This window comes from Hippopotamus amphibius, chromosome 13 (assembly GCF_030028045.1).
Source record: "Hippopotamus amphibius kiboko isolate mHipAmp2 chromosome 13, mHipAmp2.hap2, whole genome shotgun sequence".
NCBI classification, from domain to species: domain Eukaryota; kingdom Metazoa; phylum Chordata; class Mammalia; order Artiodactyla; family Hippopotamidae; genus Hippopotamus; species Hippopotamus amphibius.
The window spans coordinates 1,033,031-1,058,272 of NC_080198.1; the positions used below are offsets into that span (position 1 = coordinate 1,033,031).

General features: G+C 54.4%; 1 protein-coding gene across 28 annotated transcripts in view; it reads right to left on the minus strand.

Annotated features, from left to right (window-relative positions):
* The window catches only part of MGLL (monoglyceride lipase), a 172,949-nt gene that overhangs the window by 15,281 nt on the left and 132,426 nt on the right, over nucleotides 1–25,242 (minus strand). For 21 of the 28 annotated variants that reach the window (XM_057705614.1, XM_057705615.1, XM_057705612.1 and 18 more), the window contains 2 exons: nucleotides 3,993–4,129; nucleotides 2,682–2,792 (listed from right to left, as the gene is read on the minus strand). The exons of 2 other annotated variants lie outside the window; for them this stretch is intronic. In XM_057705614.1, the coding sequence (XP_057561597.1) occupies nucleotides 2,682–2,792; nucleotides 3,993–4,129 (248 nt within the window). Of the gene's footprint in view, nucleotides 1–2,681; nucleotides 2,897–3,992; nucleotides 4,130–25,242 lie in introns of all 28 variants that reach the window. 5 more of the 28 variants (XR_009048773.1, XR_009048772.1, XM_057705620.1 and 2 more) reach the window with 1 other exon arrangement.

Consider the following 25,242-nt stretch of genomic DNA (forward strand, 5'->3'; position numbering starts at 1 on the left):
GCGGATGGTCACGTGTCCTTGGCCTGCCCTTGGGGGCTCCCAGGTTAACGGCAGCCCATCACTTTAAGTGCTAGTGACTCGCACAAATGCCTTTATTGATCCAAAAGGCTTAAATGGCTCCCAAAGATCATTTTAAAGCTTCTGCCACTGAAAGACTGGACACAAGGAGGTAATTACACGCGCTCTTCCACAGCGGCTCCGCAGGCGGACCTGTGCCCAGGAGGCCAGAACTGCACACATCCGTGGGCGCAGGAGCACGCAGCCAGGACACAGCCCGCGTTTCTGGGGTGGGGAGAGCGTGCCCCACTGCGTGCCGCACAGCGGTAACAACGCCCCTGGGTGCATTGCTGCTGCCACGTTCAGGAGCCAGTTCACGGCCCGGCTCAGCCCCAACTGCTGGGTCCACCTCCCCCTGAAGCTTGAATGATTGGCCATTCCCCAGGCCCCTCCTGTGTCCCTTCCCACCCCCATCCCCACCCCGCCCCGCTCCAGGGCCTTACAGACTCTGGTGACTAAAAGCAGAAGCGTGACATTCAGATGGGAATTGGGCTAGAGTTGATCCAGAGCCGTTTCGGGGTGAAGGGAGCATCCTGCCACACCCACCAGCCGAGCCAGGGCTCACGGTGGCCTTGAGCAAGCCTCATTTCCTTGCCTGTAAACCAGCAGCAAGGTGGTGACGGAGGGGAACTAAGACGGTACGTGTCTGGCTGGATGCTAAGTGCACCGCAGCCACTCGCGCCCCACTTGGCCAGGTGCCCTGGTTACGGAGGGAGCATCTCTCACCCGGACCCTAGGGGACAACCTCCAGGCAACGGGCAGAGAAGGTCATTTAGAGGATTACCCTCGGCAGGCTGAGCCCCCGCCCTGACCCCAGGCAGAAATCCAGGGGGATGTCAGGTTCTTCCCCAGAGAAAGGACTGGGGTTCACCTGCAGCCCCTCCTGCATGCTGCCCCAGGGACAAGGCTGCTAAGGAGGCCAGGTGAGCTCAGGAGGCAACACCTGTCCTCAGAGGTTCCCCTCTGTCCCCCGGGCTGGCTGCAGCACTGCCTTCCCAGGGCACACATGCCATGACATGTCCCAGTAACCACTGCGATGGCTCTAAGGCACAGGGTTTGTTTCGACGTCTCCCCTGCTTCCACCACGACCTTCCAAACGCTAGGGTATCTCATGCTGCTGACTTTAATGATTTTCGAAATTTCTCCATCAGGACCCGGCTGCCATGAGACAAACCTCTGACCTGTCAAGGAGCCACACTCCGGGAGAGGAGTCACCGACCAGGACTCCGCCCTGTGCCCTGCATCCCTGCCTATTTCAGGGACTAAGAAGTAGCCCCTTGCAGCAACCCCGGGGACTCTGTGAACGAACGTCACCTTCCAGAGCAGAGCAGGAAGCCCCACCCCCACCTCTGTCCCACCCAGCGATTCCCGGGCTGAGCTGGGCTTCCTCCCCCGAGGAGGGAGGTGGGACTCGCGGCCTCAGCAGGGTTGCTGGGCCTTTGACATGTTACGGACCGAGGTTTCAGAGACACGTAACCTGGTGATGAGGGTAGGGAATCTCAGCCCCGCGTCTCCCTGAGCTCTGAAATTTACTAAAGATAGTTGATTTCTACACGTTAGCAGTGATTTCCTCAAAATGGAGTAAACTTCAGAGGAGTGAGTCATCCCTCCTCTTCAGCACATGAAGTAAATCACTCTTCTCTGGTTAAAATCCTAGAAAGTTCCAGGTTTCTCTTTGGCTCAGCCCATCCTTGTTTCAAATTGGTGAGACTTTTGTTTCCACGGGAAGCCCACGCACAGGACCTGCCTGCCCATCTCCAGGGCCAGGACCGTGTCTGTGGCCGTGGGCTGGAGGAACCACCTGGAGTACACTTTTGTAAGGTTTCATCCCCGGCGTTGCGTCCTGTTGTCTGGGTCCTCAGGGGAATACCTGAGGCAGCAGAGCTCAGGCAGTTATTCAAATGGGCCCCCCTGTAGTTGACGGTGAGGCCAGGGGGCAGGCTGTGCCCTGCGAGGGTGGTGCCGGTCCCCGGCCCCTGACCCACCACCTCACTCACAGCTCGTGCTCCTCTGAGAGTCCTGAGAACGGGCCTAGGGGCAGCAGCCCCGCCGCCCCTCCGGCATCGGGGAGAGACTGACCTTTGCTCAGGGAGACGCAGGGCTGGGTTCCCCCACCCTAACCAGGTTACGTGTCTCTGAAACCTCGGTCCATAACGTGTCAACAGCACAGCAACCCTGCTGAGGCCACGCGTCCCACCTCCCTCCTGACGGGGAGGAAGCCCAGCTCAGCCCCACACGCAAATCACAGCCAGAGAAACAGCACGGAGGCTCTGCTAGGATCAGAGGTGAACGTGCTCAGCCACGGAGAGCGCCACAGTCAGGGCGGCGGGCCCTGTCACGTGACCAAGCGCCCGCAGCTCCCCTGGCTCGCCATGGCCGGCGCAACCTTTCCTCCTTTGAACGTTCAGTGATGAAACATGCGCAAACGGCAAGTCACTTTTGTCTTTGGGAAAAAACGCACCTGACCTAAGAAATGACAGAATGCCAGGGACAGCAATGCTTGCTGCGTGTCCAAACCTTAGCACAGCAGCGGGAGAGACCCTCTCCCCCAGACCCTAGCTGTGAACGGACACCCCGGGGCCGGGCAAGCTGCGGGAGTCTCACGGAACCGGAAGTCCGTTTACCTTGAAAGTCGTGGCAGACTCGGGATTGGCAAGAACCAGCGGGGAGATGAGAACCATGCCGGAGAAGTGGCTGGGCCTCTCCGCAGCCGTGAGGATGGCGATGGCGCCTCCCTGCAACGAGACGGGCGTGGGCGTCCCCAGTGCCGGCTCCTAACGGCACCGGCTCGGGTCTCCAGCGGGGCTGTCGTCCCGGCCCAGAGCCCCGAGGACGGTACCTTGGAATAGACATCTGTGAATGTTGGATAAACTGGACCTGCAATGACTTTATTACACGTTTTTTCTCTGGGTTTTCCAAGAGCAAACACTTCAGAGGGATATAAATAAGGTTCCTGCTTGTGGGCTGCAACTTAAACAATAACACATTTCTACTTCATTTCCAGCCGAAAGCTGGCAGACCCCCAATTCACCCATTCCGTCAGGCTTAATATGAGATGTTTTAAAAATGTGATGATAATAAGAGATGGCTACACTTTTCTTTTCCTGGTTCAGTACAGGTTCCAGAAATTTAGGTTCCAAGAAAAATACTTAGTGAATGTGGATGGTGCTGAAGGCACGCGGCCTTGGGTATTTGCTGAAGCTGAACCAAGGTCTGAAATTGCAAATGCTTACGAGGCCAGGCGGGTAAGAGATGCCTAGGAACAAGGCCGGGTGCTAACACGGGGTGGAAGGGAGTGAAAAGTCACCCAGATTTCAACATCAAGCAGCTCAACGTTCTCTGCCAGCCAACTTGGCAGGAGGCCTGGGGGTAGACTCTGCCTGGATGCTGCCAGTTTAAGGAGCCCCGATTTAAAGATTATAGTTGGTCGATTCTTAGAGGATTTTACATATTTAAATGATGAAAAGGATTCAGAATGACCTTTAAGGATTGGTTTCCTCCGGATCCCTGTCCTAATTCCCCACATGTACTGCGTGACTCTGAAACACAGAGTCAGGACACACGGGACCTGTGCTTCTCCATGGGCTGACAAAGGGGCCTCCCTGCCCTGAGATGTGTCCATGCAGGGAGTAGAGGTGCCCTTGGGGGCCTCGCCGTGAAGTGGCACCTTCCTGGCGCCTTGGGCCCTGACAGGAAGGAACGGGTGGAGGTAGCTCCTCCGGGGCCGCCTGCAGGATGCTGACCCTGTTTGGTTCCTGAGCGTAAATTGTCTGGGAACTCCAAGTGCGGGGAGTGCAGAGGGGACCATGCCGGCCAGGCAGAGAGCCATGGGGCCGGATGCAGGGTGGCCCCCTCCATCTCGGCACCCTTACCCTCAACCCACTGTGGGGCTGGGGACCAGCCTGACTTGGAGGGCTCTTCTGTGGTCTACTCACCATGGAGTGGCCCAGGAGGAAGATGGGAAGCCCCGGGTGGTCCTTCTGCACCACATCCACGTGCTGCAACACATCCCTGATGAACACCTGGAAGTCAGACACCACCATCCTCTCCCCCTCGCTCTGCCCGTGGCCAACTGCAAGGGAATGGGAGACAGATCCAGTTACCAGAGGCTGACGCCTGCCAAGCCCAGTGGTCTCCTCGTGGAATCACCAGCCACTCTTCAGGGAGGACCCACCAACCACGCACTCTCAACCACGGGAATTCTGCTTCCCTGACTTTACAGATTAGGAAGTTGAAGCACAGAGAGGTTAAGGAACGAGCCCACGATCACACAACCGGGAAGTCAGGAGCCAGGATGTGTCACAAAGCCTGTCCACGCTGCCTGGATGCCTTCCTCGTGGCCGTGTCTCAGGAAGAAAGAAAAGGACAGCCACACAGAGCCTCACGAGGCCTCGTTTCCTGCCAAGTGGCCAGAAGCAAGGCCGACGAGGCTTGGAATTCCCTGGGCTGTCCCAGCTCCCTGACCCTCACCGTTGTGTTCCCAGTGTTAGCTTTTCATCAGGTAAAGTGCTGTGTTCTGGCCCCTCTCTTTACAGCTTCTGGTGAAGATAATACCGCAAACATAAAATAAAAGTCAGGTGTGCTTGCCAGAATCTTCTCAACGAAGCAGCAATAAAATTAGGTCACGCTCTCTCCCTTGTGGAGTTTATTATCTGTCCTATACCCCTGCTGTTCACGTCTCCGTGTTCGTCCTGAGGGTCCCCCCACACTCCCCTCTATGAGGGACGTTCGTCGCTACAGAAACCACATAACGTGAGGGTTTGAAAATTGCAAAAAAGAAGGCGCTCCCAGAGCACAGGGAAGGACAGCGAGCAGACCTGCCCGAAGCCCCTCCTGCCGCCTCTGCCAGGAGCTGCAGCGACGGCGCCCCCACCTCACAGGTGGCGCCACCTCTGCCAGGAGCTTCAGCGACGGCACCCCCACCTCACAGGTGGAAGGTGCAGGAGGGGAGCTGGCAGCAGCTGGACGACTGGCTGCCTAGACCTCAAACTTGGACACCCTCCCTGGCTCACACCACGAACTCCTGTCTCCCACCATCCATCCCCCACACGCACCCACCTGCTGCTGCCCAGCCCGCCTACCTCTCTGCCCACCCCACGCAGCCCAGGGCCACCCTTCTATCACCCTCTCAGCGGCATCCTCACTTCCCTGAAATTCATGTTTATTTTTCATTGTATAAAACACAGCACCTTCACCATTTTTCAGGGCACAGCTCAGCCGTACGGAGTACATTCACACTGTTGTACAACCATCACCACCATCCACCCCCAGAACCCTTCCATCCCCCCAAACTGAAACCGCACGCTCCCTGGTGTGGCTGAATCTCATTCCCCCCAACCCACGCGGAAGTTCTAAACCCCACAGCTCAGAAGACGACTGTATTTGGAGACAGAGTCTTTAAAGAGGGGATTAAGTTAAAATGAGGTCACTGGGGTTGCCCCTCATCCCATCGGACTGGTGTCCTCGTAACAAGAGGAGACGATATGACACAGACACCCAGAGGGACACCCCTGTGAGGACCCAGGGAGGAGACGGCCGTCTGCAGGCCAAGGAGAGAGGCCTCAGGAGAAACGAACCCTGTCGACACCTTCTTCTTGGACTTCCAGCCTCCAGAACATTCAGAAAATAAACTGTTATCGTTTATGTCACTCAGCCTGTGGTCCTTTGTTGTGGCAGCCCAAGCTGACTACTACACCCACTAAACAATACCCCCCCCCCACTCCCCAGTCCTCAGAATATAGTTCAGTAATGATGTGGCCAGAGTATTATCCTTAAAGTCCAAATTATTACCAAAATGTGATGACGATTTTCTCTGTGTGCTTCTATTACTAATAGGAAATACAACCAGATTCATTAGTTTCAAAATAAATTTGTTTACAAGAATAGATTTTGCTGTTTTACCCTTCAATTTAATTTTCTTTTCTGAATATGTAAACATTTACCTGGTGTGATAGTTAGAAAAATAAAAGAAGATTCATCTGGCGACGTCTTGCGCCTGTTCCTGTCTCCTCTCCCTCTCCCCTCATTTCTCATGCTTTTTCTTTCAAAGCTATTCTTTTTGCAAAAATAAGAAGAGTGTCTATCTATCCTTATTTTCCCTTTTATTTTTCTTCCATAAAAGGTAGCAAGCTACAGATCCACCCTATTCTACGCCCGTTTTTTTCACTTTTAACGTCTTCTGGAGATTACTTCGTATTCCAAACAGGCCAAGCGCTCTTCCTCTGTCTCAGGGTCACACAGGGCTCCTCTGTGTGGGTGAACTACCGTTTATTCCAGCCGTCTCTCATCAAAAGCCATCTGTGTGACATCCACTCTCGTGACTATTAAACGTCTGGCGGCAGTGGATCACGGGGAGTGTTCTGTGCCGGCCGTGTGGAGGTGCGCCTTCAGGTACACGTCCGGGTGCTGAAAGGTGCCTGCGGGTGCCCTTCGGTGGATGCTGCCCACCTCCTCTCCACGTGGGATGTGCTGGGTGGAATCTATCAGCCCCCCAGCAAAGCAGGTAGTTCAGTGTTTGGATTCTTGCCCGTAAGACAGAGGAGAAAGTGTAGGTCAAACATCTCCTCATGTTTTAAGAGTCACTTGCATTTCTTTTCTAGTAAACTGAGATTTCCTGTCTTTGCTTGTTTTTTCTAGCAAGGTTTACATTTCTTGATATTTAAGAGCTTTTTGTATATGAGTTGGTCGTTTGTCCTTTGACTTGATGTTGTGTTTAGCTACAGAGGATTTTTATCTGGAAAAATCACCAATCTTTTCTTCTTATGGCTTCTGAATTTTGGTTCTTAGTTATAAAGCCCTTCTCTACTCCAGGGGTATAAAGAAACTCAGCAATTTTTCTGTGAGTTCTTTTACGGTTTCACTTCTTGTGGGGGTAACATACACGTAACATACAATTTACCACCTTAACCATTTTTAAGTCTGCAGCTCAGGGGCATTAAACACACTTACACTATTGTGCAGCCACCACTGCCATCACCCCCAGATAAGGTTTCATTTTCTACATGTGAACCTCTGACCTGTCTGCAGCTTATCACGGTATGCGGTGTGCGACACGGATCTCTTTCCTGACGGTTCTTCTTAAAATTGAGGTGACGTTCACGTAACATTAACCGTTGTAAAGTGCACCAATCCTGTGGCATTTTGTGCAGTCGCAATGTCGTTCAACCACGTCCATCAAGTTCCAAAAAGCAGATGGGTCTTCATTGTTTCAACAGAATTTTTGAAGTCTTTCGTTACTTCACGGAACGGTGGTGTCACATAAAAGGGTCCCCTTTCCCCTGAGTCTGGTCCATTTCTGGATTTCTGCGGGTCTGCTCACTCGTAGGTCAGCCCCTGTGCGGAAGGCACTGCGGCATCCACCCGCCCTGCCCGCGCGCGTGTAGGGTCGCGGCTGCCCCGCAAGCTCTCGTTGCTCCTCCCAGGGAGGCGGACTCTCCTCCCAGTGCAGACGCACCCCCCACCCCCACTCATGCGTCTCTGGCCCAAGCTCCTTCCAGAGCTGCAGACCCACCCCATGAACCCTTGGTCCGCAGGACCCCCTCGCCTGTCCTATGGATCCTCAAACGGCTTCCAAACTGGCTCTGCTCCCGAATTGTTCAAGCTCAAAACAGGCCTGCATCTTGATCTGAATTCTACCCCCGCACGGAGCTGGTCCCCAAACCCATCCAGATGCTAGCTCCTCAGCCTCCTGGATCCGCCTCTGCCGTTGCACACCTACGTCGCTCGCAGGGGGTGAGGTGCTCGTCGTCTCTTAACGGGCGACAGCTGTCCACTCAGCGCCCCCGCTGCCCCAAGCTCTCCCTGCCCTCAACCCCGCCCCGCACCCCTCTGGAAGCTGCTGGGATCTTGCCGTGGTCAGACTCCCCACTGTTCCAGAGCTTGGTCCACACGTGCCAGCCCAGTGTTCAGCGCCTCCAGTAAAGGCTCCTACTGGTCCCGCTCCCTCACTAGAAAGCACCATCTGAGTCACACGCACGCCCACCAGCCCGCTGTCCCTCACAGTACACCCATGCTTTCCTACAGCGACCCCCTGCTGCAGAGCCCTCAGCCCCACAGCAGGCGGGGAGGAGAGCCTCTAAGGCCCATCTCCAATCCTATCCCCGCCATGAAGTCAGTTCCCTCCACACAGGTGTGAGTTTCCCCTTCCACACCCCAACCAGGTCCTGCCTGGAGCTCCCGCTCTTTCTCCCCCCAGCACCGCTGCTCCCCCATGGGCCGAGGGTCCCTGGAGATGAGGTGACAAGCAGCTCTGATGGGGGGGCTGGTGGCCCCCACCGCACGGTGCTGCGAGCAACGGGTGACCTCCGCCACAGACGCGGGGCGGAGGCCGGGCACGCACGTGCCCCACACGTGCCAGGGCTGCCCTCGGGAGCAAGGACCCCACGGTGCTCCTCTGCACAGTCCTCGGGGCTCCCTGAGGTGGCTGGACAGTGGGGCGGCGGCTGCCAAAAAGGAACTGCAGCCGGCGTTTCCACAGTGGCCGCTCCCCGGAGACTCACCCCACCACGCCAGTCACAGCTGACGTGATACACGTCCTCTCCCGCCACGTACACAGAGCAGCAGTTCAGCACGTGCAGTTAAAATTCTTCTCCTTACATGTTTTAAAAGAAAGCGCCTGTCCACAGACCTGGCCCAGCGGATCTGTCGTCTTGTCTGCCCTGATGCTGCTATGCACTGTGGTTTTATTTTCTGTGTTTTGGTGCTTTACCATCCAGTTAAGGCTGACCCCGGAGGGATGGCTGCTCCCAGGGTTAGAGAGTTTCTAGAGACAGGAAAGAACTGGCCCGTGAGCCGGCCTTTCACATGAAAACCAACCAGCACAGAGCCCACATCCCACCTCTCACCTCTCACTTTCATGGCCACTCTCCTGCTGTCCCTCTCACCCAGGGCCAGGTACTGGACAACCAGGGCAGCCCCTACGCCCCCAAGCCCACTGACATTATTCAAACCAGCTAGTCCTCAGCCTGCTCACCCTGCCTCACCCTTCCTTCTTGAAGAAACAGCAATAAAAGCTCCTGTCCACATCCCCCCCCCACTCCCTCTGCCCCCAAATACCCTTAAAACACTCTAGCATTTATTCTGTGCACGATTAAGTACTTAATTCTTCGTTGAAGGATGAAATAATCCCCATCCACTTGACTCATATACAATATTTCTACCTGAAAATAACTTTCCACAGCACCACCATGTGCTAAAAAGAGATCATGAGGAAGTATCCAGAAAGCTGATGATCCTGTTAAAGCTGGAATAGGAAGAAATGAGCACCCAACTTCCCTTTTCTTAGGGAACCAGTTCTACTTAGTACTCATTTTCTTACAGAAGAAAAATCTGGAGACTTCCCTGGTGGTGCAGTGGTTAGGAATCCGCCTGCCAATGCAGGGGACATGGGTCCAATCCCTGGTCTGGGAAGATCCCACATGCCAAGGAGCACCTAAGCCCGAGAGCCACAACTATTGAGCCCACATGCTGCAACTACTGAAGTCCACGCGCCTAGAGCTGGTGCTCCGCAACAAGAGAAGCCACCGCAATGAGAAGCCCATGAACTGCAACGAAGAGTAGCCCCAACCCTCCACAACTAGAGAAAGCCCTCACACGGCAACGAAGACCCAACACAGCCAACAAATAAACAATAAATAAATTTTTTAAAAAATCTGGTGAAACGCAGCCTTGAGTAAGCAAAGAGACGACCAGTAATGACAACATCCGACATTTACGCAGCAGGTTCTAATTTGCACAGCCCTTTTCCTGGGGTTTATTTCACCTGATCCTCACAACTCTGCAAGATTCCTTCCCCCATTTTCTAGATGAGAAAACTGACCCTCAGACAAACTGGATGGAGCTCAACCTCCGGGTGAGTTAGAGGCCAGGCAAGGGCTCAAGCGCTGATTTCAGACCCCAAATCTGGTGCTTTTACTGTCGCTTTCCTTACCAATAAGGAGACCGCAGGGCTGGATGCGACCCAGGAAAGTCTGATTCCAGAGTCCGCCCCCTACACCATGGTGACTCAGCACAGCTGCCTCTGTGCTCTTCTATTCTTTCCCTAAGTCCACCTCGAATGTTCTTCCTGTTATGATCAGGAAAAGACAGGCGTGTAAGACTGAGCATGCAGGCAAATGAACACCGGTGTCCACGTCAGGCCGGCAAGGCAAGTCTAAGCGATGAGACGGTTTCCTCCAGACGTCGGGGTGCCAGGCTCCCAATTTTGCCACTTTCACAGCGAAAGTATCGCCACGTCCAATCTGGTGAGGAGTCCGCGGCAGGGCCCCAGCTGCTGACCACACGCCCCCCACGGGGGGTCTGCGCAAACAGGGGTTTCTCCTCGTTGCTCACCTCTGCTCCTCTGGAGGCTCAGGTTCTCGGGACGTGACTTTGTTTCCCTGGGAACATCTGACCAGCATGGGGACAGACTTCCTTCCACCCCAACTAGAGTGCTGGCCCTGCGTTCCTTGCCAGCCCACAGGAGGTCAGCACGAAGCAGGGGGAGGCTCTTGCAGGACGTGCGGTTCAGGCTAGCAAGACAGATGGTCATTGTGGTGCCTCCGGCCTCGAGAACCACAGGACTGGACAGGCATGAGCCACGTGTGGGAGTCATAGCTACGCAGACCCAGAGGGAGAATAAAGCCTCTTGGAAGACATCGGTACAGCAAAGCACTGTGAGAAGCAGGGACGGGACCTGATTAAGCCCCTATGTCCAAACTTCAAGGGAGTCACTGGCCTTTATGTTACACAGAAAGAAACCGGTACAACCACTTTGGAAGACAATCTGGCATCTTGCAAGGTTGGAAGTCCATACTTTACAACCCGGCAATTCCACCCCCGGGGAACTCATACACCCAAGAGAAAGTCCTGTACGGGCACCACACGAGACAGAGCAGTACTGCTCCAGACAGCCTGCGGCACAGCCAGAGAATGGACACATTGCAGCTAAAAGCATTATTCTACAGCTGTGAGAGATGAGTACACAAAAGCTACACGCCGCAACACGGGTGGACCTTAGAGACAAAATACGAAGTGAAAAAAGCAAGTAAGGTATTCAGGTTTAGCCATTTTATAGAAAGCTAAAAAAACAAACGAAGCAAAAGTGAACCACATATCTTTTACGGAGCCAAAGCTATGTGATAAAAGTATAAAAGAAAAAAAATCAAGGGGCTGAAACACCCGTTTTAAGATGTCATTACCACAGGTCACTTGCCCGTCTGTAAAACTGGGAGACACCTTCTCACCTCATCCCAAAGCTGCTGGGAACAAATGAACGCGCGCAGCACATCCCGCAGGTCACGGGTCTGCACCAAACACTCTCCTGTGCCTTCCTGCCTGCCTACAGTCTCAGCGCAAAAAGCCCATGAGCGGTCCTGTGTTCCAGGCTCTTCCCCGTCAGAGGTCCTTCCCCACGTCTGGTCAGCATGCTCTGCATATTCATGGCTTTCTTCCGCCTCGGTCTCCTTCTCACCAAAAACAAGTTGAACATCTAACAGACCTTTTCCCTCAAAACATGAAGTGGGTCTGTTGATGGAAACTCCCATGTGTTGCCTGACAGCTGTTTGGAGCTTAGGGTTTGTAACCCACAGAGAAACATGGAAACTGGGCAACCCAAGTTTCACCTCTGTCAAAACTGTAACAAATGCTACTTTTAGAAAGCAAGGGAGACCGCCCATGGTGAAGTGAATGGCTTTAAAAAGCAGCACAGACTCGTTTCACCAAGATGGGAGACGCTGTATCGTTACTATTCAGGAACTGTCTGAAAGCCGTGGAGATGCCAGCAACTGCAGCTTTCAGAAAAGGCAGGAGGTGGCCGGCGTTTCTCAACTAGAGTCCGTGGAAGTGATCGCAGAGCAAGCAGGCATGAGAAATGGCCCCTCTGCCCTGGACAAAGGGCCAGCTCTGCACACTGAGGCCCAGGCAGGGCGTGGCAGGGGCACACCCCTTACACACCAGGGCACTGAACCAACGCTACAGCAAGTTCAAATTCAGCTGAGATGTTACAGAGGTGAAAACAGGAGACTCATCTGCTACACACTTGTTACCTCCGGGCCCTGTGCCAGCCCCCGGACCTGGGGCTCCTCCTGTTTGATGACAACAGCACCAAGCTGGACGAAGAGTCGCCATGACATTTAAGGACGAGGATAGGAGAGCGAGGGGAGGACGGGAAATGGAGGACAGGGCTGAGGGCGGAGGTCAGGCAGCTCCGCCTCACCTCCCTGTGACCTCGGGCAGGTGACTCCTGCACAAAGGGGCGCGGATAGACCTCACTCCACAGGGTGATGGGGAGTCAGGGAGAGCGAGGGCAAGGTGGTCGGCCCTGAGCACGGCACACAGCAAGCACTCAACGAAGGCTCACTGCACTGCTGGTCAGGGTGAAGCTGGGGGCTGGGGCCCAGAGCAGCCCTGTGTTCTCTGGGCGGTTTTTCAGCTCCAGGACATGCCGACCACCCCCAGGATACAGTGGAAGCATCCTTGCTCCTGGAAACCTGCGCTAATTCTGCCTCAGCATCACGACTGCACACGTGACTACGAAGTCAGGAGTGAGGATGGTGTCAGCGTGCGGGCGGTCCTGGGAAGTCTGCAGGTGGTGGTCTAAACGTCTCCTGTTGATTCCTCAAGCAGACGCCGGGGCAAAGAAACCCCAGGTCTGTGCTTCTTAAGGAGCTGGCGGGGGTCCTGTGTGATAACCGTGGAGGGTGGAGGCTGGGGGCCTGGAATCTGGCCTCAGGCATCCTCCACCCACCAGTCTTGCCAGAGCAACACACGAGGGACAGGGAGGCCTTGAGCAGAAGCCACCTGCCGGCCCGTGGGTGTCCTGCTGGCCCTGACCCCACGCCTGTCCGAGAAGGGGTTGCAGGCGGGCCTCTGGGCACGACGCTCAGCTCCCAGTGGGGGGTGGGCCCTGCCAAGGCCGCGGAGCTCCCTGACGCCATCGGGCAGAGTGACTGTGGAGGGGCAGCGGCCACAGCCACGGGGGGCAAGTTTAAGTTCACTAAAGTGAAAACTACAAAAAACTCCGCTCCACAGTCTCACCAGCCCCACTGAGGAACGTTCCACCGGGCAGCGCTGAAGACAATTTCTACTGGGGAGGCGCCATGCGGAATGAAGGAAAACACCTGGATCCGACGGCCTGCATTTAGAATATGGCTCACGTGATAAAACCCTGCCCCTCCCCTGATTGCAGGAGTAGCACATGTCCCGGGAAACGCCAGGAGGTGTCAAGCAGTCCGGAGTGTGGACCGAGGGACTGTGGATCGGGGACAGCTCAGGTCTCCGACCTCATCCGGCCCCAGCAGGGTTTCGACTCCTCTGGGCCCCCATCTCCTCGGACTGTGGACAAGATGAGCTAAGACCACCTGTGTGCAGGTCATGGCTGGGCACAGATGAAGTGGATAGAAAATATTAGTTGTGGAAATTAAAAATTTTTTAAAAAGCAATAAACCAGTCCTGCCCCCTGCCAAGCAGAAGTAAACACAACGAAAGTCTGGTCTCATTTCTGTGATGGCCAAAGTGAACTGTTCTAACTGAGCTGGGACGCCCTCCAGGACACACTGTTGGGAGAAAAAACTCAAACTGTGAGGGAAGCCTCCACTGTCACCACTTATGTTTTTAACAACCCACAAAACCATACCATCTATTCCCTGTGGCCCTGGGAGGCCACCTGTCCTGCCTGTGGCCCCGGGGGCTACCTCAGCAGGGGCAGGGACAGCTGGTGTGGCCGCCTGGCTCCTCCTGGCCAGCTCGACTTCTTGCAGACAAGATAAAGCCATCTGCTAGGCAATGACCATGTCCTCTGTTGGGTGTAAGGCTCACACTGGGGCACCCATGGGCCTCACAGAGGGGCAGGAGGTCCTGGTGGAGGTGGCCATGAATGCCTTCCAGCCAGAGCAGCCAGGGAACGTAACCAGACTCCTTGCTCAGTCAACACCCTCATCTCCCATCCAGGGGACACGTGTCAGGATGGGGGCGGGGAGAAAGTCCTGCAGTTGACAAGGGTCCTCTGTCGGGGCTGCTGCAGGAAGAAAGCAAAGGCTGACCATTTTAACTGGAGAAACACTTCCCAGTTACCTGCTGGGTCTCCGGTCTTGGCTAGACTCTGGGGCAGGGGGTTGATTTTTAACTTAACATACAGAATACAGGAATATTTTCCACACTGACAAGTAATTTGTAGGTGTGATTTATACCGACTGTGTGATGTTCCATCAGGGGGAAAAAATCAAAACTCATGGGCTTCCCTGGTGGCGCAGTGGTGAAGAATCCACCTGCCAATGCAGGGGGACACGGGTTCCAGCCCTGGGCCGGGAAGATCCCACATGCTGCGGAGCAACTAAGCCCGTGCGCCACAACTACTAAGCCTGTGCTCTGGAGCCCGTGAGCCACAACTATTAAGCCCACGTGCCACAACTACTGAGCCCGTGTGCCACAACTACTGAAGCCCGCATGCCTAGAGCCCATGCTCCACAACAAGAGAAGCCACTGCAATGAGAAGCCTGCGCACCACAATGAAGAGTAGCCCCCGCTCAGCAATAAAGACCCAATGCAGCCAAAAAACAAATAAGTAAATAAATAAATATTTTTTTAAAAACTCACTTTACTTCCAATGATAGAGCTCTGAGGTCGCTGGCAATCCCTGCGATTCTAAACAACGCTGAGATGAACATCTTTTCACAGATATTTATAGAACTGTTAGGATAAACTTGCCAAAATGGGATTTCTAGATCAAAAGACATGAATATTTTGGGAGTCCTCATTTATAGAACCAAATACGCATCCAACTTGAGAATTTCCGTTGTCCCCAGCCAAGTACAGACATGTGAATTTCATCACACCCTTGTCGGCACAGGGGGTTACAGCTCTGTCTCTGTTTATCACAGGAGGTAGCACACCCACTGCCTTCCCACCACGGTACTTTGCTTCCAGGTAAAAACCCGACAGAAACCTACTGCTTTGGTCTGAAGAACTTGTAGTCAAATGTTTTTCTCTCCCTTTTTAAAGGCAGCTCATTTCTCTACCTGTGGCAGGGAGAGAGCCACAAACACATCTGTGACCCAGACGATGGGTTATAAAATAACGGGGCTCTGGGTCGACCCTGCTGGAAACCCCAACTGCCGGGAGCATCTGCGTGACTGCTTGGGCCATACCAGGTGCACCCAGAAGAGATGAGACAGAAAACACACAGGTTCCAGGTCCAGCAAGCTTTCCTAAGACTGCTCTGAGTTTTCTGCTTCCACTGAGTTCCCCTCAAGGCTCTGCTGGATCGAGGAGGCCAGAATGCCCGCAGATGCTCCCTACTTCAGGCTGCAACGTGATCAGGCTGTTTAAAGTTTAGCTGTCAGGGTTTCAAAGCCCGTTTATAACAAAGGTCTGGCTTGTTTTCTGTGCTCCTGTGACATTCAACAGCCGAAATCCCATGAGCAATGGCATTCTATGAGACCAAAGACAAGTTAAAAGTAGAGGAACTACATCCTTAAGCTAAAAGGCCACCAAAAAAGCACGTTCCGTCATCAGCTGACACATTCCGCTAATGCTAAAAACGCCCTTGTGAGGTTCCAAGAGCAGATAGTGTGACACAAAAGGACACTCAGAGTCCCAGGACGAAGGGACCACAGGCAACTTGGTGCAGGCTGGACAAGAACGTCATGCGGCCCTGTGGATGTTCGTCCCCAGCTGGGCAGGGAACACCGCATGATCTGGAAGGCTCCCCTTCTCTCACTCTCGCTCTTAAAAAAAAAACATGCATATGGCAGAAAGTCCAAGATCGCAGCTTGTTGGCCTGGAAAACAGTTTGTTTGCCTCAACAAAAGCCACGTCCTCCCCTTCTGTTTGCTGATGGTCCAGGCTTCCATCATGGACACTTGGAACAACACGCTTTTGTCTCCCCAGCCCCCGCTGCACGAGCTCCCCTCGACAGGAGGAGACGGGGACTCTGCAGCATCCACACACCAGCTCGACGGCACGAAGGACATAAAGGCGGAAATTAATTTCTCCACTAATTGACAACAGCTTGAGAAAGGTATAAAGATGCCAGAATTCAGCATATGGGCTATGGAAACACATTTCGGCTCAGATTTTTTTTTTTTTTTTTTTTTTTTTTGAGCTGTTACAACATGCTTTATAATGTAACCAGCTAAAAGGCTGTTAACGGTGCAGCGTTTTAGAAATAATGCATTCTCAGGATTTCATATTTAGAGGGTTTATTTGAAAACATCCTACTCTCCACTGCATAAATAAGAGGAAACAGCATGACAAAAAGTGTCATAACTATGGTGCTTGGCACCTAGCGAGATGATCTTCCTTTTTGTATCAAGCCGTAGGATGCTGGGTGACGCCGGCTCCCCCATGGGATCAGCCACCCCTCCCACACATCACGTTCCTTTTCTGTCTCATGAGCTGGTAGGGCTCTGGGCGATTCTGGGTGAGCCAGAATCCTCCAGAAAGGCCAGACCTTTCACCCAGATCTCTCAATGAAAGCTGAATACACACAGAAAGTGCCCGTGGCTTATAAACAGGCAACAGCTGTGGGGCGGGGAGAGGCGTTCACAACAGAAACTCCAGGATGCGATGAGATCAAGGAATAAAAGGCTGCGACAAAATAACAGGATGCTCGGCAAATTCCAAATGACGCTTGAGGCAAATGACAGAGCTCCACAAGATCAGCAATCCCAAGAGCTCGAAACTTCAGAAAAAGGTTTAATGTAAAAACAAAAAATTCCATCAAAGGGACAGGCAACAATATGACATCTCAGGCAAATTCCCAACCTAACCTGGCTTTTACAGATACTTCATTTTTAAACTACCGTCCCTGTGTCCTTAAGATCATCTTTATTTTTGTCAGAAGACAGATTAAACCGACTACGTCCTGACTCGCGTGTCTTCCTTGACACCGTAACCACCTCGACCGGCGGAGTTTCTGGAAGAACACAAGGTTCGGCACCAGGTCTGGGTTCAGATCCTGCCACGTTCTGGCGGTGAGCTTGGGCCACCGCTGCCCTGCTGTGGTCCTGGTTCTCTAGCTGGCAGGTGCTGGAGGATTACATGAGAACGCAGGTGAACGCAGCAGTCACACCAACAGCCAGCAAACGTTACTCCTTTCCTTCCACACTTCGTGTTTCGTCCCTGCGGTGGCGACTCCAGGACGGGAAAGGCTGCCCCTCCCCAAGACGCAACCCCCACTCAGGCCGAGCAGGTCTGTGGCGGCTGCACCTGGAGCAGTCCCCTCTGTGCCTGTCGTGGGGACCAGCCATGGAAGACGGAAGGAGAGGCTGTATAGGGCACCACGTCCTGCGAGACCGGCCATGAACTCTCCTGCTCTCACCTGCCCTGCTGACAAAGCGGCTTTGACTTTTCTGCAGCAAATGCAAAGAACAGAGTTCAAACAGGATGGGACACCAGCGGCCAGAAGCCTGGGACAGAGGTGACCCAGACGGCACAAATCAGGAGGAATGAAAGAAAGCGGTGGTGCCGGCGGGGCCAGAGGTCAGGAGAGACGACCAGGGTGCCAGGGTGCCTGAGACAGAGCGGAGTCCAGCTCCAATGGGCACGTCGTCTTTGTTCTCCTTCAGGGAAAAGCCACACTAACTACACGCCCATGGCCACTTCCTCCGAGTATCTGATGCTCCCACGTGCCCGAGTCTCTCCAAGCCGCTCACCCCTGTGCAGACGGCGGCCGTGTCCCCCGCCTTGTCCGCCCAGGGAGCCCATCCACACCAAGCACGTGAGCTGCCGCGAGGGTGCCCGGGTGATATCCCGTCTCACTGGGCTCCTGGGTCCCAGCACTACGTTTCCCCACGTCCCCTCCAGGCCGGGCCTCTCATGCTGTGTCCCTCACACCTGCGCTGGTGGTAGAACCACAGGGTCCTCCCCTGCCTGCCCCTCCCTCCTCGCTCACCCCTCCTGGGGAGACTGTCCCCCATGTCACTGGTCCACACTCTCCCCGATCCCTACACGCTCCAGCCCCCGGCCTCCTCCGACCCAGCGGTTTCCACACCCCGCCCCCCCCCCACCCCAGTCGGCGGCCTGGGAGGGACACTCTCCTGCTCCCACCCTCCTCCCTCCTCGTTCCTCCCAGGGAGGTGGTCTGCTAGCCTGATGGGCCCTGTTCTAGACCCTGATGGAGCCGCCCCCGCGAGCGCCGGGGCCACGGGATGTGAGAAGGTCCTGCCCCTCCTGTTCAGCAGAAACGGGGCGCTCCTTGGGCACCTCTCCAGCGCCTGCCCTTTGAAGGCCCGGGGCTCGCAGGAAGAGTCAGCACCACGGCCGTGTTCCAGGCCTCTGCCCTAGCTCTTCCCCAGGCACCAGGCACGTGCTCTGGCTTCGTCCAGAACACTGCCTGCCCCCCTCGTGGAGCCTGGCTCTCCTGTCTCATCCTGACCACACCCCCAGGAGGCCTCCTAACTTCCTCCAGGGTCCCCGGCTGCAGCGTCAGCACACAATGGGGTCATCACGCTCTCCCTGTAGATGAAGCTACAGGCTCACGGCAGACTCTCAAGGACGCAAGGAGCAACGAGAGCCAGAGGGTGTGGGTCAGAAATGAGAGGGTCACCCCACGGCAGCCAAAAGGGCCATGGGAACGGACCACAGGGTCTCAAGTCCAGCCCAGCCCGAGCAAGCGGGACTGTCACAGCTTCCTGGTAAAACTCAGGGCCCTTCTTCCTTTGGGGTTTGCTGTGGACGAAGCCTCCAAGGGACAAGGAGGCCGCACAGGTGGTCTGGGACCCTGGGCTAGGAATCGAGTCCCCATCCCGCCCCTGGATGGGCAGTTAAGGACACGGCCTCCATATCTGCTACCATCGAGCTTCAAGATGCTGTGCTCCCACTTTCCCATTTCAGAAAAAAGCGAAAAGGAAGGAGACAGAGAATGCCCCACACAGCAGGTGGAGGCTGGCTCAGTGACCCAGTGACTCGTAAGGGCACATCTGTTCACTCTGGTCTCAGTCATTTACACACACACACATACACACACTCATATACACACACGAACAAAACGCCACACAGACACACACTCATGTACATGCAGAGACACACACGGCACAGCTGAAGGAGCACACCACAGAATACACTGATTGTCTCTGGGGAATCAGATTATGGTTATTTTAGTTTTTTTCTCCTTTTTTTTGTCTTTCCAAAATTTCTACAGTGAACTGGTATTTTGTCATCGGGGGGTAAATTAAGGCTGTTTTATCATTTTTTAAAAAATCTCACTTGTACATGACTACAGATACGTAAAGCCTGGAAATAAAATCAGCCAGCTCTGCAATCAGCCTACCGTCACATCTGCTCTTGAGACGTGACCGTGACTGGCGTTCGCGGCGGGCCGGGCGGGACTTGGTGTCGCAGGCTTGGAGCCGAGGGAGCTGGGTGGGGGGCAGGAGGCCTGGAGGGCCCTTTAACGGAGCGACACATGGCTGACCTGGCCTGGATCAGAGCCATCATGACAACTCCCTAAGCGCCACCGAGACAGAGAAGCACTTGTCAGAGACGGCTCCGAGAGACGCTTTTCACCACACTCTGCCATCTTTGCCTTCTTGCAAATACACCTGTGGGCTTGGCGTGGTCCCTTCCTGGGCTGGTGGGAAACCAGCTGCTCCTTCCCCCACTTTGTGCCGGCTCAGGACGTGCTTTGACCAAATGCAGCACGGGTGACATCCGGCCAGATCTGGGCCCAGGCTCCAGAGGTCTCGCAGCTTCTAGAAACCCTGCTAACCTGCTCGGCACCTCCAGAGCCCAGGCCGCCGTGTGAACGCACAGGACCATGTGCTAGATAAAGGGCAGGTGGCTTGTCACAATGACAGCTGAGTGACTAACTGGTCACTGTCACACTGTCCTGGGTGAGAAAACCTTGGCTCAACCTAAATCTGCCCTCAGAGAATTCTGTTTCAGATGCTGAGGCTCATTCTCTTGTGATGGACTTCTGGTCTCCCTGCCCACCTGGGACCTTGCCAGGGCAAGCACTGAGGCAGGTGGTGAGCCATAAATAACACCTCGGTCAACAAGCTTTGCAGGGGCTTCCCTGGAGGCACAGTGGTTGAGAATCCGCCTGCCAATGCAGGGGACATGGGTTTGATCCCTGCTCTGGGAAGATCCCACACGCTGTGGAGCAACGAAGCCCGTGCACCACAACTAGTGATCCTGCGCTCTAGAGCCCATGAGCCACAACTACTGAGCCCATGTGCCACAACTACTGAAGCCCATGCGCCTGGAGCCTGTGCTCTGCAACAAGAGAAGCCACGGCAACAAGCAGCCGGCACGCCACAATGAAAAGTAGCCCCCGCTCGCCGCAACTAGAGAAAGCCCATGTGCAGCAACGAAGACCCAACGCAGCCAATAAATAAATAAATAAATAAATAAATAAATAAATAATAAATTTATATATAAAACAAAGCTTTGAATCTATTGATTTCTAAATTGTTATTTACTTTAAATGACAAAGCGCATGAACACAGACTCGGATCGGACAACCCCATCGCCTGGACGTGTGTTTGCAAGACCTTTTTCTACAGTCACACTCATGCCTGTACCTCCGGACAATTTCATTTTATATTCTTCTTCTTTCCATAAACAGCACTCTATTTTTTCCCTTAATAACATGTCTTAGAGACCTTTCCACAGTCAAAAGCACAGCTCTCTCTCCTTCTCCGCGGGCGGGGCCTGAGTGTGCCCTGGTCGGGACCCGCCCCCCCACCGGGTGGGCACGAGGGCTGTTCTCGGCTTCTCACCAGAGCAGGTTTGTGGGCACACGCCAGGCCCCCTGGGTGGAAACAGAAACGTGGACTCGCTGGGGAAAGGAACACAGCGGGGTGGAGACCCAGAACCCACCCTTCCTGCAAAGCCGGCTGAGCCTCCCCGGCCCTGCACTTCTGGTTCCTGCACCTGCTCCCCTCTCGGGCGCCCTCCCTTTCCTCTCTCCTTCCCCAGCCTGAAGCCCACATTGCTCGGGACTGTCAGCGTTTTATCTTTCCTGCCTTAATCTAAAAAGCATGTGTGCTGAAGCTGCCACATTTATCCAAAAAGGGAAAAAAACTGCCCTCCACTTACTTGCTCTTGTACCTTTGATTTTTTTCTGAGTCAATGGCCTTGTATTTAAAAAAAAAAAAAAAGACTTTCTACTTTTGCATTATAAAATAAACATCAGATTCTCAAGGGAGGAAGACTAGGAAAGGAATCAGTAGGAAAATGGGAGTGACGACATTCCCACAGAATTAAGTGCAAAAGAAGCCCAAAAAGATTACAAAAAGAAAAAAGACAAAAGGAAGAGAAGCAGCACAGAGCTCCTGCCCAGTGAAGGCAGATTCGCTTCCACACCCTCTCCCTGGTGGTTCAGGACCCAGGGATGCCCTCAGGGGTCAGGCCTGAGCCCACACACAATGGCCCTGGACCCAAGGTTTCCAAGCTGGCAGGAATCTCTGTTCCCAGTCCCGCTCCACGGATTCTCCAGGCGCGTGTGGCTCGGCTCCTGAGCTGGGCGTCTGCGGCCTCTCTGAATCAGCATTAGACACTCCTGGGCCCGAGTTCTGGCTCCTGTGCAAATGCTGTCACCTCTCTGACCACCACTCTCCTCGCTGCAAGCGGTGAGGATAGCAAGGACAGCATGTGGTCCCGGGGAGGAAAGTTCCTTCTGCAGATAAGAAGAGGTGCAGGAGCCAGCAAGGACGCGGGGCCAGGTGTACAGGACAGCGAAAACCCCAGTGCGGGGGACGAGCAGGTCTTGCCACCCCCAGCAGGGTCCCTGGACACCCTGTCCTCTTGGGTGGTCTCCACTTCCAACCCTGCCTCTGGAGTAGTGCGCAGGGTGGGCCAGCATGGGCCAGTCTGAACAAGCTGGTACTGGCCGATACCTGCCTTCCCTCTGGTGGCATTCCTGGCACAGCCATGTCACAGCCACTGTGCACGTCTCAGCTGGCCTCCTGGTTCTGCAGGCCCAGCCTGTGTTCTGTTTTGGTCACTTCCGGTAGGTGGCCATTTCAGCAGCTGGAGAAGAAATGGGGGCGCACTTGCCCCTGGGCAAGCCCTGGCTTCACCCCGCCTTTCTGAGCTTCCTTCTGCGGGTGCTTCCCTCCGCGAACTCAGCCCCGGTCGGCAAGGGCCCCCGCGGTGACCTCTGACGCAGCCGTGACCCGCCAGGCTCACCGCCCACGGTCCCACCCAGTTCATGCTGAGCTCCTGGGATCCCCTTAAAAGGAGGAGGTGCCTGGACTAAGTGAGAAAATCTCTCCATTTTAGGGAATCAGTCCTGCTGTCACCCTCACAACCATAAAAGGCAAAATAAGGAAGAAACAAAAAATATATATAAAAAGCTCCACACAGATATGTTCCAAGACTGCAAGAAATACTTCACTTCTGCTCCAGTTTCCTCAACCATAAGACGAGAATTCTTACACCTCTTGCTGAGAGAGGAAAGGCTGCTGGGAACCCTAGAGCGACTGCACAGCCACCCAGGGCCTCCAGCTCTCCACGTACACCCCTGGGCTCCGCTCACAGCAGCCCTGCCAGCAGGGTAGGCAGGGCTGCTGATCCCACCTGACCTGGGAGGAGGGGGCCACAGCTGGCCACCTCCGCTCTGGCCCCTTAGGCTGTTCGTCCCAGCAGGTTCACCCTACAGGCCAGGAGGCAGGGTCCTGAGCGGTGACTGGGAGGGGGAGGCACGCCCGCATCCCCCAAGGCCTTGTCCTGGGAGGCGGGGAGGCTGGCTCATGTCTGCACCCAGCCTCTCCCCGCAGGGCGCCCAGCTGGCCTCCCCACACCCCCTCCCAACTCAGTAGCTGAGGAAACCAACGACCATCACGGGGAGGGAGAGGGGAATGCTGAAAAGAAAGGGGTTTTCTGGGCAGGCATCTCCCGACATGTATGTTCAAACGTGTGCACCCATTCTCACGTATCCCTGCAGACAGGAACGTCCCCAGATGTTGCTTTCTCTTTCAAAATCCACCCTGAGCCCAAGGGAGGGGACTGTGTAGGAGGGACGCAGCCTCTCACAAGGCGTTGGGTGTTTTGTTTTTACAAGTGTCTCCTGGCGTCCTCAGCCTTCGGGAGGGGCTGGGCTGCAGGAGGGCTGCCAGACCCTGGTTACCCTCCCAGCCAACACAGCCCCATCTGCACGGGGCTGCCCCACCACTGCTCAACCTCAGAAAGAAAAGCAAAAGATAAAACCTTAATTCAAACAATTTCACTTCTCGTGAGCCACCATGACCCGGGAACAGGGGAAAATCCAGAGTTAGAACTGGGTTCACGCAAGCGGTGCTCTGGTCTCTGTGACAGATTTAAGTGTCTGCGGGCAGCTCCATTAAGCACAGGCTGCTGTGCTGCCCGCCCGCCCTCCCGTCTCAGCCCCTCCCCACATGCAGCAGTGACACGGAATGCCAGGCACATGTCAAAGGACATCTTAACGACAGGTGCCAACAAGAGAAGGCTGCTTCTGAGCGCACGTGGGTGGCAGCACGCGGACATGGCGCGTGGTCAGGAGGGCGGCCACCAGCCGGCGGTGACTCAGTGCAGCTGGACACTGGCGGATCTGTGGGACGTGTGTCACTGCTACTCTGAACCCAGAGCAAGGGGCACCCACTGCGGGCCCCGGCAAATGCACCAAGTCTTCTGTGGCCCCAGCCTCCTCCACAGGAGGCAAAGTCACCCAGCATTCACCACTGGCACCTCCTTCACAACTGCGTCCTGGCCACGCACCATTTACCCAGGACATTTACCCAGGACATTTCTTTACACAGGGACTCGTATCTTACACCAACCTATGCATCAGACGTCTTCTACCACTACTGTTAACGGAAAGCCAGAGCCACTTCCCATAAACAGAGACTAACTGGCACAGACGCTATCTGCCTCCCCAGCACCCATCCTCTCCCTTCTTCTTGGTAGCCTAACCCTGATTTTATTCAGACTGGCAGTAACTCAGCTACAGCACTGGGTTCATCTTCCAGTCTCCCTAGCAGTCAGGTGTGGCCACGTGACTAAGTTCTAGTCATTAAGATATGAGGAAACTGATGGATGAAACTCCCCAGAGGGAAGGTAGGCAGCATCTGTAATCTCTGAAACATAAATATGGTGTGATGGCTGGAACTCTAGCCATCATCTTGAACCAAGAGGGAAACTTGAGGCTGGATGCTCTTCTATCCGGCAGAACAGACAGAAGAAAGCTGGTTTCTCGACCACACAACAGAGCCATCATCCCAGGGTGTATTAAACGTGTCTTTTGTTATGACATTTTGACATCTGGGGCCTTATGGACTCTGGGGAAACTGCTCCTCCTAGGGCTATCCAATTCCTACAGAATAGCAACCTGCCTGCCAGGGTGCCTTCTGTATGCAAACTAACCAATCCCACTCACCCCACCCCCATTTACTCAATCAGGGCTCTCCCACTCAGACCAATACCCTCCTGCTCTAATCACCCCAGGGTCTGTACCAGACAACTGGAGATGGCCCCCACTCCCCAGAGCCCATGAAATTATTCAAACCAGCCCATCCTCAGCCTGCTCACCCCTCCCCAGGGGAAGCACAACAAAGAATCCTGTCCGCAGTTCCCTCTGCCCCTCCCTTGTCCTTCCCCATGTGGCCCCTGTAACAACTATATTCTCTTTTCTTTACTTTTCTTTTTACAATTACCTTTTCAGCGGCAGTTGTCTCCTGTCCCCTGATCTGTTGGCCTCACCATACCTGAGTAATAATAAAACCTACATCTTAAAACACAGGCCGGGAATATCTCCAGACGTCTTTCCAGTTAGAGAGAAAGTAACTTTTTCTTATTTAACCCACTGTGATGACCTATCTTTATTCCAGCAACCAAACAATTTCCAACTGACAGAGAAGTCATAAATACATATCTTTTAAAATAAGAAGTGATTGCATATGTACTATTTAAAATCACAGTGGGGGGAATTCCCTGGTGGCGCAGCGGTTAAGAATCTGCCTGCCAATGCAGGGGACACGGGTCGATCCCTGATCCGGGAAGATCACACATGTCACAGAGCAACTAAGCCCGTGCACCACAACTACTGAGCCTGTGCTCTAGAGCCTGCGAGTCACAACTCCTGATCTCACGTGCCACACTACCGAAGCCCACACACCTAGAGCCCATGCTCCGCAATAAGAGAAGCCACTGCAATGAGATGCCTGTGCACCACAACCAAGAGTAGCTCCCACTTCCCGCAAGCAGAGAAAGCATGCATGCAGCAGCAGAGACCCAACGCAGCCAATAAAT